Below are 12,431 nucleotides of genomic sequence, written 5' to 3'. Positions count from 1 at the left end.
ATTAAAGAATTCTTTAAAATGAAGGAAATGAAGGGAGAACATTTAAGTTATATTTAGATTATTATTATTATTATTATTATTATTATTATTATTATTATTCACTCTGCTTGAAAATATTTACTTAGCTTGAAGAGACAGGGATCTTCAGGAAGTAAAAAAAAAAAAATGTTTTGGTTTTTTTTTTCAATTTGGCAATTTAAAAACCAGTTAAGGATTTCAGAAAGCTCTTCCCCCTTCTGGTTAAAAAATAAGATCCAAAAGAAGCATGCCAGAAAAACTGGCATATTATTTTGATTAGTTTAATTCATTGATAATGTTGTTTAGTCCACAATTAAAGAAGTTATATTTGATATCTCACTTCAAGCTTGTAAATTCATAGAATTTACAAGCTTGTAGGCTTTCTATGGAGGCCTAATATTGAAAAAGAGACAGGAGAATTTGTTTCATGGTAGATTGAAATGTCACATCATTTTATGTTAACTCTATTAAAATGATCAGACTTTAAAAATAACTTATGTGTATGGTATTTCCACTTCTAGTTACTTTAACCTTTACCTAGAAGAGAAATTTGAGGGTCTGATGGATTCTGTGGGACTCTTATCAAAGGCAATTCTGCATGTATTTGTAAACTGGGCATCTCACTAATGGAAAAAAAAAAAAAACTTAATTCAGGAGGAGAACCTGAAACATTGTAGTGAAAGATAGGAGACTATAAATATTAAAATTATTATTTCTTAACCTCTTTAATCTCTGTAACAGTTTTCCTAACTAAATTGAGAAGATGCCTTTCTAATCATTAAAGGTCACTCAGCAGTGTTCTCACTCTCAGATTTTTGCAAGAAGTGTTTTGAAAGGACAATTTGATATGAGACCAGACTAAAAAACTAATGGGTGGCAATAAGTTTATTTTATTCAATCTCACACTGTCAAGTTTATTACCTGTAAATATAGTGGAGGAAAAAAAAGTGAGAAGGAAAAGAGTAGATTTGCATATACAGACCCACATCTGCCAAGCGAGTATTCGCCCACAATCACATAGCAGCATGCCACCACTGTTTACAATCAAGAAAAGCTGAGAGTTAAATGAGATGAGTAATCAAATGCCCAGCATATGTTGTTTTTGCATTGTTTATGTGACCAATCATTATTAAAATTTATCATCTTTTAATTACATCCATTTACAATAGTTACACACACACACACACACAGAGAGAGAGAGAGAGAGACACATCAGAACAGACACTCTTCAAAAACAGGTTTCCTTTTAGAACCATATTGGAACCAGTGCTTTATGAGAGAGAAACTTGAATTCAATAAACTCACCATTGCACTGTTTCACAATTCCTCCCTGGTGCTGTATGGCTTGTGTGCTAAGGAAATGACAAAATAAATAAATAAATAAGAAAAAGAAAAAAGAATGTGTGTTGTAAAAGTCTGTCAAAAAAAGTGAGGCACTGAAAGAACTATTGAAAATTTTGACATCTGTTTATCTGTTTATAGCTATGGGAAGATTACTCATATTAATTCTTGTTTAAAATGCCATATGAAGGAAAGACATTTGTGCAAACAAGAGTCATATTTGAATTGTAGATCATGTCTTCACCATCTGTGAGAGCTGATGGTGTTGCAAAATTAATGTGTTAATGAAATCACAATAATTTCTCCAAAGTAATGGGTTCTGAAGCCGAGAATGACTATTTTTTGAACTTTGATGTCTGGTGATTTCCAATTGGGAAAAGCTCTCAGCCTTTAATTAGTTCTGCAGCCCAACTTTAAAATAAATTTGGTGATGTCTTTCTTTTGCCAGGAGTATTTGAAGGGGGAAAAAGCCATAACAACTTTTGGAAAATGTTCTCTGATGTTTGAAAAGTTGTTAAATAAGACTGCCTGCCAAGAAATGTCACCAAAAATTCTGACTACTGAGAAAGAGTGGGCAAACAGCTCAAAAAATAATTCTAGCTTGCTGCAACATCACAGGTTGGGAATAGCTAAACCTCACACAGACTTCATGACTAATTCCAAGTTTTTCCTTGGAAGCCAGACATAATGATGTTCAGTGCTTTGTGTTATTGGTTAACACAGCACACCCTTTCCAACTGCATTATTGGACACAGTGAATAGTGTAAAGTGACTTTACATGAGGAGAATTTTAAGGAGTTATGTGTTTCCTGTCCACCGAGCTTTCTGGAGAATCCTTCCCTCCAAAACTATTTAGATTTGTGTTTACAGTGAGCCTGTTTGACAAATGAAAGTGTGAGGGCAGGTATACTGGGCAGGTATATGTACTTCTATTTGTCAGAGCCATCTTTGAGACATGCTTAAAGAGGTCTACATAATTTCTATAAAAAGTATAGGGACTGTGATCATTGCTATTCTGAAGTTAGTATTTATAAAGCAAATGCATCATTTCACAACATTCCAGAATTTTACCTCTTAGAAGGAAATGCTTCAACCTATTTGAAAAATTATGATAGTTTAAAAGAATCTTTACATGAAATGTGAAATGCCATCTACCTAAGGAAATTGCTTATCTTACCTGATTTTTTTTTTTTTAACTGTGTTGTAGGTATGTGACTGGTGTAAGCACATAAGACACACAAAAGAATACCTGGATTTTGGGGACGGGGAAAGAAGGCTTCAGTTCTGCAGTGCAAAATGTCTCAATCAATACAAAATGGACATTTTCTACAAAGAGACCCAGGCCAATCTTCCAGCTGGGCTGTGCAGCACATTACACCCTCCCATGGAAAATAAAGCAGAAGGCACCGGGGTGCAGCTGCTCACTCCAGACTCTTGGAATATCCCGCTAACAGATGCTCGGAGGAAGGCCCCCTCCCCGGTGGCTGCAGCTGGCCAAAGCCAGGGCCCTGGCCCATCGGCGTCCACCACGGTCTCTCCATCTGACACTGCCAACTGCTCTGTCACTAAAATCCCCACGCCAGTGCCCAAGTCCATCCCCATCAGCGAGACTCCAAACATCCCTCCTGTCTCTGTTCAGCCACCTGCTAGCATCGGACCTCCCCTCGGCGTCCCTCCTCGTAGCCCTCCCATGGTGATGACCAACCGCGGCCCGGTGCCTCTGCCCATCTTCATGGAGCAGCAGATCATGCAGCAGATCCGCCCACCTTTCATCCGCGGGCCACCACACCATGCCTCCAACCCCAACAGCCCACTGTCCAACCCCATGCTTCCCGGCATTGGGCCCCCGCCTGGAGGCCCCAGGAACCTCGGCCCCACTTCTAGCCCCATGCACAGACCCATGCTATCGCCCCACATCCATCCCCCGAGCACGCCCACCATGCCTGGGAATCCCCCTGGCCTGCTGCCCCCACCTCCCCCCGGAGCCCCCTTGCCGAGTCTTCCCTTCCCACCGGTGAGCATGATGCCAAATGGCCCGATGCCGGTGCCCCAGATGATGAATTTCGGGTTGCCGTCGCTCGCCCCGCTGGTGCCACCCCCCACCCTGCTCGTGCCATACCCGGTGATCGTGCCCCTGCCTGTGCCCATCCCTATCCCTATTCCCATCCCTCACGTCAATGATTCCAAGCCCCCCAATGGATTCTCCAGCAACGGGGAGAACTTCATTCCGAGCGCCCCTGGCGACTCCTCGGCAGCGGGGGGCAAGCCAGGCGGACACTCCCTGTCTCCCAGGGACTCCAAGCAGGGCTCGTCTAAGTCCTCGGACTCGCCGCCTGGCTGCTCTGGCCAGGCCCTGAGCCTGGCGCCTGCGCCCGCGGAGCACAACCGGAGCGAAGTGGTGGACCTGACACGGCGCGCCGGCAGTCCCCCGGTTACCGGCGGCCAGCTCGGCTTCCCGGGCGTGCTGCAGGGACCGCAGGACGGCGTCATCGACCTGACCGTGGGCCACCGGGCCCGGCTGCACAACGTGATCCACCGCGCGCTGCACACGCATGTCAAGGCGGAGCGCGAGCCCGGCGCCGCGGAGCGCAGGACCTGCGGCGGCTGCAGGGACGGCCACTGCAGCCCTCCCGCCGCCGGCGACCCGGGCCCGGGCGCCCCCGCGGGCCCCGAGGCCGCTGCGGCCTGTAACGTCATCGTGAATGGCACGCGTGGCGCTGTAGCCGAGGGCGCCAAGAGCGCGGAGCCGCCGCCCGAGCAGCCGCCGCCGCCACCGCCTCCCGCGCCGCCCAAGAAGCTGCTGTCGCCCGATGAGCCGGCGGTGAGCGAGCTGGAGTCGGTCAAGGAGAACAACTGTGCTTCCAACTGCCACCTGGACGGGGAGGCGGCCAAAAAGCTGATAGGGGAGGAGGCCCTGGCGGGGGGCGACAAGTCGGACCCTAACCTTAATAACCCCGCAGACGAGGACCACGCCTATGCTCTGCGGATGCTGCCCAAGACCGGCTGCGTGATTCAGCCTGTGCCAAAACCCGCGGAGAAGACTGCCATGGCGCCGTGCATCATCTCCTCGCCCATGCTCAGCGCCGGGCCCGAGGACCTGGAGCCGCCGCTCAAAAGGAGGTGCCTCCGAATTAGAAATCAGAATAAGTAAAAGGTTTGTATGTCCACCTGGGCGCTCCTCCACGAGCCACTGCACCTCGCTTTGCTTTTCACAAGGCAGACGCGAGAGAGTTGTATTAATAATCGTGATTTTTTAAAAACCTTGCGTATTTTACAGTACACATTGTGTGGTCGTGTACTATCTACGTTTGGATCCAACAACTATGACACTGAGCACTTGCTTAGTAACACCAGTCCCTATTTACAGCTGAGAAAACAGCCACAGCATGTCTAAGTGTCATGCCCAAGGTCACTTGAGGGTAAAGTTCAGCCTTGAACTGGAGTAAAAAGACTGTTTCAATTACATTTTAATTTTACTATTAGGCTCATCTCTGTAATTCACCCTGCTAGAGAGGAGGAGGATGTGGAAAGGAAGGAGAGATTATTTTGGAACCCTAAATTTTGGTCGTAAGATTTCAGTAGTGAAAAGCCCAGGGAACTCCTGAGCTGGGAGACCTACTACAGCAGGTAGCCTCATTGGAAGAATGTCCCAAATCATCATATTTTATTGATAACCATGGGATACCATCTGTAGGATGCAAATAAAAATGAAACTTCTTATACACATAGATATGTCACCTGAGCGCAGGCCACCAAGCCACACTTGCCTGAAAAAGTGATGAAGCTCATAACTTCTTGTCTACCAGTTTTCTTCCTTCAGTTTGGCACCAACCAGCGTTCACCAATGCAAACCTGAATCCTAGCTTTGCTGTCTCCCCCTTTGGGGCTCAGTGGCTCAGCTGTGCACTGTTCACTTCTGCAGACAGTGGAAGCTTGGTTAGGGAAAAGGGGAAGGCCTTGCTAAAACAAGAGAGAGTCACAGATTTCAGAGAGGGGCTTGTGTGACAACCATAGCCAGATGTGGCCTGGTCTGCTCCTCTCACCAATCCTGGTAGAATAGGCATTGGATGCATATACCAAAGAGGAAGATGCAGCTTAGAAATCTTGCCCAAATCAGCTGGTAAGCGGGGGAACTTGTATTCAGTTCAGGTTGTTGCCTGAGCAAGTGGGCAGCAAACAAGCCAAAATGCTGTTGAGTTTATCAACTGCCTATGGAAAAGAGAAGAGACATAAAACATTTATTGAGCACTTCACTCGTGCACTGCTCCTTCCAGGGCCGGGGAGGATACAAAGGTGAAGATGATGCTGTACCTGCTCCCAAGGCATTTACCTGGTGGGGATGGAAATCCAGGAGGCCTGGCGTAGGAGAGACAGGAAGAAGAATCACTCCCATTTGTGTGTTTGAAGTGCTTCTCAGTAGTATATATTTGGATATGTGATTAAGACAATCACATTCATTCTCCTGAAGAATAAACTGGGGGAGAGGGGTAGGTTATGGAACTTATCAACGATGATTGTCATGTTAGTAAAGCAGAGATGAGATTCAAGTGCAGGCTCTCTGACTCCAGAGCTACATTTTCTTTACCCCACTGTAGGAGAATAGGCTAATAGGTTCCTTCCTTACTCTACTTACTGAAATTTTTTGTCCATCTCAGTTGTTCTGAGGGAGTTTCTAAAAAAACACTACCAAACCTCTATTTACCAATTTCCTCAATTGCTCAGATAATATTTCGTTCTTATTTTTCCAGCTCCAACAACAAACCTGGTGGGACATAAAATCATGGAGTGTAACCCTTGGTGTGGTGTGCCCATCCCATTGTCTCTAGGTTGGTGTATCTACATGGGCACCTCACATAGCCAGAGGTTTGCTTAGGAAGCACAGAACTAGAGCAAGGGACTTGTTGGATGCTGTAAGAAGGGATTCTCAGCCACCATGGTTTGAGGGTTCCTTTTCCACGGATGGCTTTGCCAGTATAAGTAGACTACTATAAACGAGTTATTCATTCCTTCTTGATTTTACATCTGTGAGTTCTGTTGTCTGAAGACAGAAGGCCTCAGCCTCCTCACAGATAACTCAGTTGAAAATGCCCCTGATTTGTTCAGAAAAGTAATTTCATCTGCTTGACAAAGCTTTGAGTAATGGGAAGGTATGTGACAAATAAGTGACCACCTTCAGTAAGTCAGAAAGCCTTGGGAATTACCATTTAAATACATTCTAATATCACTCAAATAGCATTAAAGAAAGATTGGGAGAGTGAAAGAATTTACTTCCATTAGTGAGTTGAGAAGTGACCTGGTCAAGAATAGTGACACAAGCCTATATGTAGCATGGGACCAAAAGTTCATAAAAGCATAAAATATATGATGGCTATTTGGATGATCTATGTTTCTGAATAAAGAATCAAGTGAGGGTCTTACATGTGGACCAGGATCATTACTAAAAATATTAACCCGGTTTCAGCCAATTTCAGACAATACCTCTTGAGATTAGAGTTCTTTTTGTAATGGATCCCCCAAGAAATTACAGTTTTTCTCTAATGTCAGAAATACTCAGGCTTTGTTGGCTACTGAGAGGTGGCAAGGCAAGTGATTTAAGAGGGGGGAAGAACCATCTTCCCTCCACTCAATCACACCTCCTCTTGCCCTTAGTAGTTCCACGTCACCTCACAGTGCAGCCTCAGCCTGCCATAATTCACTCATACCCTCTGGCCCTTCCTGCTTTTCTGTGCACACGCAAGGCGATGCTGTTTTTCTTCTATACCTTCAGAAACTCAGCCCATTCATACGGTTGTGGGAATTGAAATGCATCCATTAAATAAAGAACTGGGTAGCTTTTGTGCCCTGATGGGGCACTCTTTGATGACAAGTTAAAGCCAAAGCAAAAGCATTAAGAAACCCAAAGCAGAATGCAGTCTGAGATGCGGTAGGTGAGAGAGGTGCCTGTGAGCAATGTCCCCTGTGCCCGTCGGTGATTCATTATGATTTCTCACAGGAGAGTCTGTCAGCAGCTCCTGTCAGTGTTCTCCATTCTTCTTGTTATGTCCACCTGTCTCGTACTGTATTATGATTTAAAAAAAGAAAACATTTAAAATAGATCCAAAGCAGACTGTATCTGAAAATCAACCCAGCTACAGCGGTCTTTGATGAAACCATCATATTTGTTAGTTCCTTGCAAATTACAGCCCTCCCCTCCCATTTCCAAGTTATTCTGTACCTGACTTTATGTTTTTTTATTTGTTGATACAACTACAAATGATTTCAAATGATTTTTCTCCAGAGGCAGAACTAATTGTTTAGTTGAAGATTGTAAAAGGTTGTAAACTCCCTTTAATCTTCAACTTTTAAGACTCTAAATACCAGTTCTGCAGCTTCTGTAGCTAGGGAAAAAAAAATCCCCACAAATAATAAGGAAAACAATGTATAAACATTTCTCAAACTATTCTATCCACGAAGAATTCCATTTATAAATGGAATACTCCCTTCTTTGTCTTTGCCTGGGAGCTTGGGGGATAGCTGTTTGTATTTGTACATTTTTCTGAATTTCTATAGTTTACACTTGTTTATGGTACATTGGGGAGTTCAGAGTAACCATTTGCAAATGTTTGAATATATTCAAAAGAAAATGCTCCCCCTCCTCAGTTTTCCAGGGAAATGAAGTATTCTCTTTAAGTAAAATAATCAATGGAAAAAATGTGTTCCAGGAATAACCCTTTCACCCCCGCTCTTCCATTCTCCAGGAATAACAGGTCCATATAACTTCCCACCTTTGTGGTTCCCAAATTTGTTTGTTTCTTGAACCATAGAAACATATAGAAAGAAAATATGAAACTCTTTTCTCTGGTCTTGACTCTATGATCTGGGATCACCAGTAAGATTCAGCTCTGCATTTTCTCTGAGGGAGCTGGAAGGGGGGACCTGTAATGTTGACTTCTTAATTTGGTCATGCATCCTCAATCCCAGAACCAATTATTGTAAGGTGAGGGGTTCATCTCATTAGGAAAGTCAAAAGGGAGGAGGTAGCAAGTAACTTTTTACCAGTTTAGTCTCTCGGACTGAAGTTGAAGAAAAAAGTATTATTATTGTATATAATATGACAATAATAGTATTATTATTTGAAACAATACTATGGTAGCCCACTTTTAAAGCAGAGGAAGGAAGGAAAACTGAAAGAGACAAGAGGAAATTAGAATTGACTGGATGTGCTCAGATTCTATGCCAAACTTGAGCTGTTTAAGTTTCCAGTATATAAAATGGTTGAAATTCTCATTGGTGACAGTCCCTGAGTTAAAGGTTAGCCTTGTCTGTCAGAATGCAGTTGGCCTTATAGTTTTAGTAGAGGTACTTCGAAGAGTCAATGAGAAGCCACCAGGTCAGGTTGGTGTCATGTCCACCTGTTAGTGGGTGTCCTTGTCAAGGACCTGAGAGTGTCCTTGCTGTGATCATTCCAGACTTGCAACGGAAAGCTTTAAGGATGAACAATGTCAAGATGGGCCATAAACATGTCCCATTTAATGAGCTGCTGGATCCATGTTAACCCTCATGACAAACGGCTTGAAAGGGAGGATTTTAGTGTGCAAGAATTTGACTTTTAGAAATCGTGTCAATCAGATTATGATGGAATTTGAGATAATATGCGACCATGTTATTATTATTTTCAGAAATAGTCAAAACCTTCCATCTTCAGAAGGCCTAGAACTAGGATTAGGCTAGAAAAGTGCTTAATGCATACGATGGACCCACACAGGGCAGTGCAAGTGCAGCACTAGTCCTGGATGTGATCTTCACACCTTCCAGTCCATGTGGCAGCTCCCCAATGCTGGTCTCATGGCTCCATGGACTAGTCCATCTGAATGGCCTTTAGCAGCGCCCCCTGAAATTTCGTGGACAGTTTAATGTGCCTATCATAGAGGCATTCTCTTGGGAGAAGAGGTCCATAGATTTAGAAATATCTGAGTTGGACTTTTTCATTTCTCGAGAAAGTTTTTCATAATTTCGAAATTTTTTCATAATTTGAGAAAGTTGAATTAATTGTAAGGTTTCTTTAAAAATTAGCATTTAAACTTTTGGCAATTTTTGCTATGGGCCTAATGTTGCAAAACCACAGTTGCAGCTACAAAAATGTAGTATTTGCCTTGAAAAGATTGCCTTATTGACACAATGCAAAAGTTCCAACTTACCATACCTGGCAAATGGAAAAAGAAGTAAAGGGAAGCAAGAAAAGAAATAAACTAGGTACTTCCCTGGCACTTGGACTTTCAAAATTTATATAGTATTGGGAGATGCCATTATTCTGTGGGAAACCCATCTACCCTGCCACTGAGGCCCAGAGAGCAGGATGGCTGGAGTCAGGAAAAAAAAAAAAAGGCAGGTCAATAAACGCAGGGACATTGTGGACAGATGTCTAGGAGTGCTCCCTATTCCTCCAGCTCTCTAGTATACTTTCTCACCTGAGAAAGGAAATTAGAATTGACTGGATGTGCTTAGATTCTATGCCAAACTTGAGCTGAAATACTCTCCAGGATTGGGTTCCATGAATCACTCCCTTGTCGCACTGAGTGGCTGCCTGTGCATCATGGTCCAATCATTTACACCTACCTTCGTGCAGACAAGCATTTCAGAGGGGCAGCAATGTCTGAGGAACAGAGCACAAGACAGCATGGAACACTTACCTCATGCGGTGGAACACTTACCTCTACCCGGTCACCCTGCCTTTTCCAGACTTTCCTGTCAACGAGACCATGCCAAAGGGACAGGGTGGGGGCATTCAATTTTCCTTCACCGTGTTCCACACAGAAATTCTTCTGTATCCTTCAGTTGCCATTTTAAGTGCAAAACACTTTATATGTGGGTGGATGTCAAGGTAATGCATTCTGCATATGTAGACTCTTTTTTTTTTAATGCCTTCAAAAGGCATAAAGGGAATTTGTTCAAAGAAACTAGCTTTAGGAGATAAACAGCACTGGTGGCATTTAATAGCATCCCATTCTCAAGGAAAAGGAGTAAATGACATCTCAGATGCCAGTTGTACATTCTCCATAGTGCTCCTCAAGATTTGTGGAGCTCCACAGCAATGGGCTTGGGAGGAAAGTAGGGTAGGATCAGGATTGAGAACACATGGCCATCAACAACAGGGAGGAAAGCACGTGCAAATTTGTTTTGTGTATTTGTTGTTTATCATTTAAGAGATTCTAGTGAAAATGGAGCAGAAGTAAATGACGACGACAACAATAAATGGTACAACTTGGGATTGGACTCTAGTGCTTTAAACTAGTTCCTGAGTGTACTCCTAATTATTCTTAAATTGCAAACCAGACAAGATGTCCCTGAGATCTCTTAACTCTGCCACTTCTAGGACTGAGTTACCACCCAAAGCCAAAAGATGCTTGTGCCTGGGCACCATGTTGCCCTCTACACAACCCTGAATAGGGAGCAGGGACCCCCAGGGGCAGAACTGCCTTTCCACAAAGCTGAGGGGACAGGCCTGTGTTTGTCACATTCCCATTCAGATGTTTGGCTGCCCCAGGGCTGGTTGTCTTCTCATCTTCCAGTCTGAACCTATGGCGTGTTGTCTTTGATGCCAAGCTACGTTTTATTTGGGTAAAAAAGAAAGTAAGAATGTGACTGATAGCATTTAAAGAACTGAAGGGGAAAACACACTTTATGAACTCATTTGAGATGAAACTTTGACCTAATGTCCCCCAAAATGTCATTAAAAAGTATATCTCTCCCTCATTTGCATGGCTTATTTCCCTAGACACAGTTTTGGTATTGGAAATGAATGGTGTTCCCATACAACACATGTGTCTCAATTTGTAATGATATCCTCCTTGCAGCTGGCTTAGTTCTCCAAGTGTTTCTAAACTGTTACTGTCTTAAATTTGAGCCAACCTACAATAACAAATTATCTAGAAGCAAAGTGGCTAAACTGCATTTGGTGAGAGAAGGGGAAACCCTATATTTCATCCTTCCACTCTTGTTTTGGAAATTCGGACTGTAACATGATCTTTTTCTAAAGAAATCTACACACGCACACTTTAAAAATTGTGCAGATTGGGTGTTGTGGGAGCAAGAATGATCAGGTTTAAGTTTCCCTATGAAGTTCTGCATCCCATCAACAAGCCCTTTTGATATTTTAAACCCATATTTAGAGTAATTTCAAGATATTTGGAGCACATGTGGTTAAATGTAAAACTTTGTCATTATGATTTGTTAGATGCTTATACTTTAAATATTTATAAGCCATTTTTAAGTACTTTATCCAAAAGCCTTCTCCCACTAGAATACTATAATTGAGCGGTATCTGAGCATCATTCCAGAGGATGCAGGATGAAGCCACTGTAGCATGCAGGCACGTTCTTGCTTCTCTGGTTCTAATTCAAATGTCATTTTTAGTAGATTCAGCTAATTTTTAAAATGTATAAAAAGTTATAAACAGAGTTGGTTATCTGTGATTAAAAAAATTCTCCAGTACACAAAATGTAAAGTGTTCTTTCTAGTTTGAACCACTTTGAGTTTCACTCTTTTTATTTCCTTTTTTTTTTAATACCAGGAATTGAACCCAGGGGCACTTAACCATTGAGCCACATCCCCAGCCTTTTTATTTATTATTTTGAGTCAGGGCCTCAATAAGTTGCTGAGGCTAGCTTTGCACTTGTGATCCTCCTGCTTCAGCCTCCTGAGCCACTATGATTACAAGCATGGGCCATGGTGCCTGGCCTCTGCTTCTTTTTCTTATTCTAAGAGTAATTAGTAAACTGCCCATTAGTATGTCAGATCTCAATCCAGTTCATATCCATATGAACTTAAGTGTCATAGTTCTCCTCCAGATGTCTTAGGGACAATTTATTGGCAGATAGAATGTATTCAGAATACACCTTCAGCTATCTTAGAAAGTAAGGTATGGGAGCTTGTCTTCATTGTAGGTAGCCCATTTGGGCACTTATAGAAAAGAGGAGGGGAAAAATATTTTTCCAACACATAATCTATTTATTCTTTGGAGGTTATAAATCAAACTGATCACAGACCACTTTATGGCTAGCAAAATATAAATTTCTGGTAAGAATGGGGGAAAA

General features: G+C 42.9%; 1 protein-coding gene across 2 annotated transcripts in view; it reads left to right on the top strand.

The window, feature by feature from the left end:
• Sobp (sine oculis binding protein homolog) overlaps positions 1-12,431 on the top strand; it is a 160,639-nt gene that overhangs the window by 136,498 nt on the left and 11,710 nt on the right. For both annotated transcript variants that reach the window (XM_027928386.2, XM_071613896.1), the window contains exon 6: positions 2,567-4,513. In XM_027928386.2, the coding sequence (XP_027784187.1) occupies positions 2,567-4,510 (1,944 nt within the window). In that variant the 3' untranslated portion in view covers positions 4,511-4,513. The remainder of the gene's footprint in view (positions 1-2,566; positions 4,514-12,431) is intronic.

This window comes from Marmota flaviventris, chromosome 6 (genome assembly GCF_047511675.1).
Source record: "Marmota flaviventris isolate mMarFla1 chromosome 6, mMarFla1.hap1, whole genome shotgun sequence".
Classification (NCBI taxonomy): domain Eukaryota; kingdom Metazoa; phylum Chordata; class Mammalia; order Rodentia; family Sciuridae; genus Marmota; species Marmota flaviventris.
Note: the sequence above shows the minus strand (reverse complement) of the source record. Positions and strands in the feature narration are given on the sequence as shown.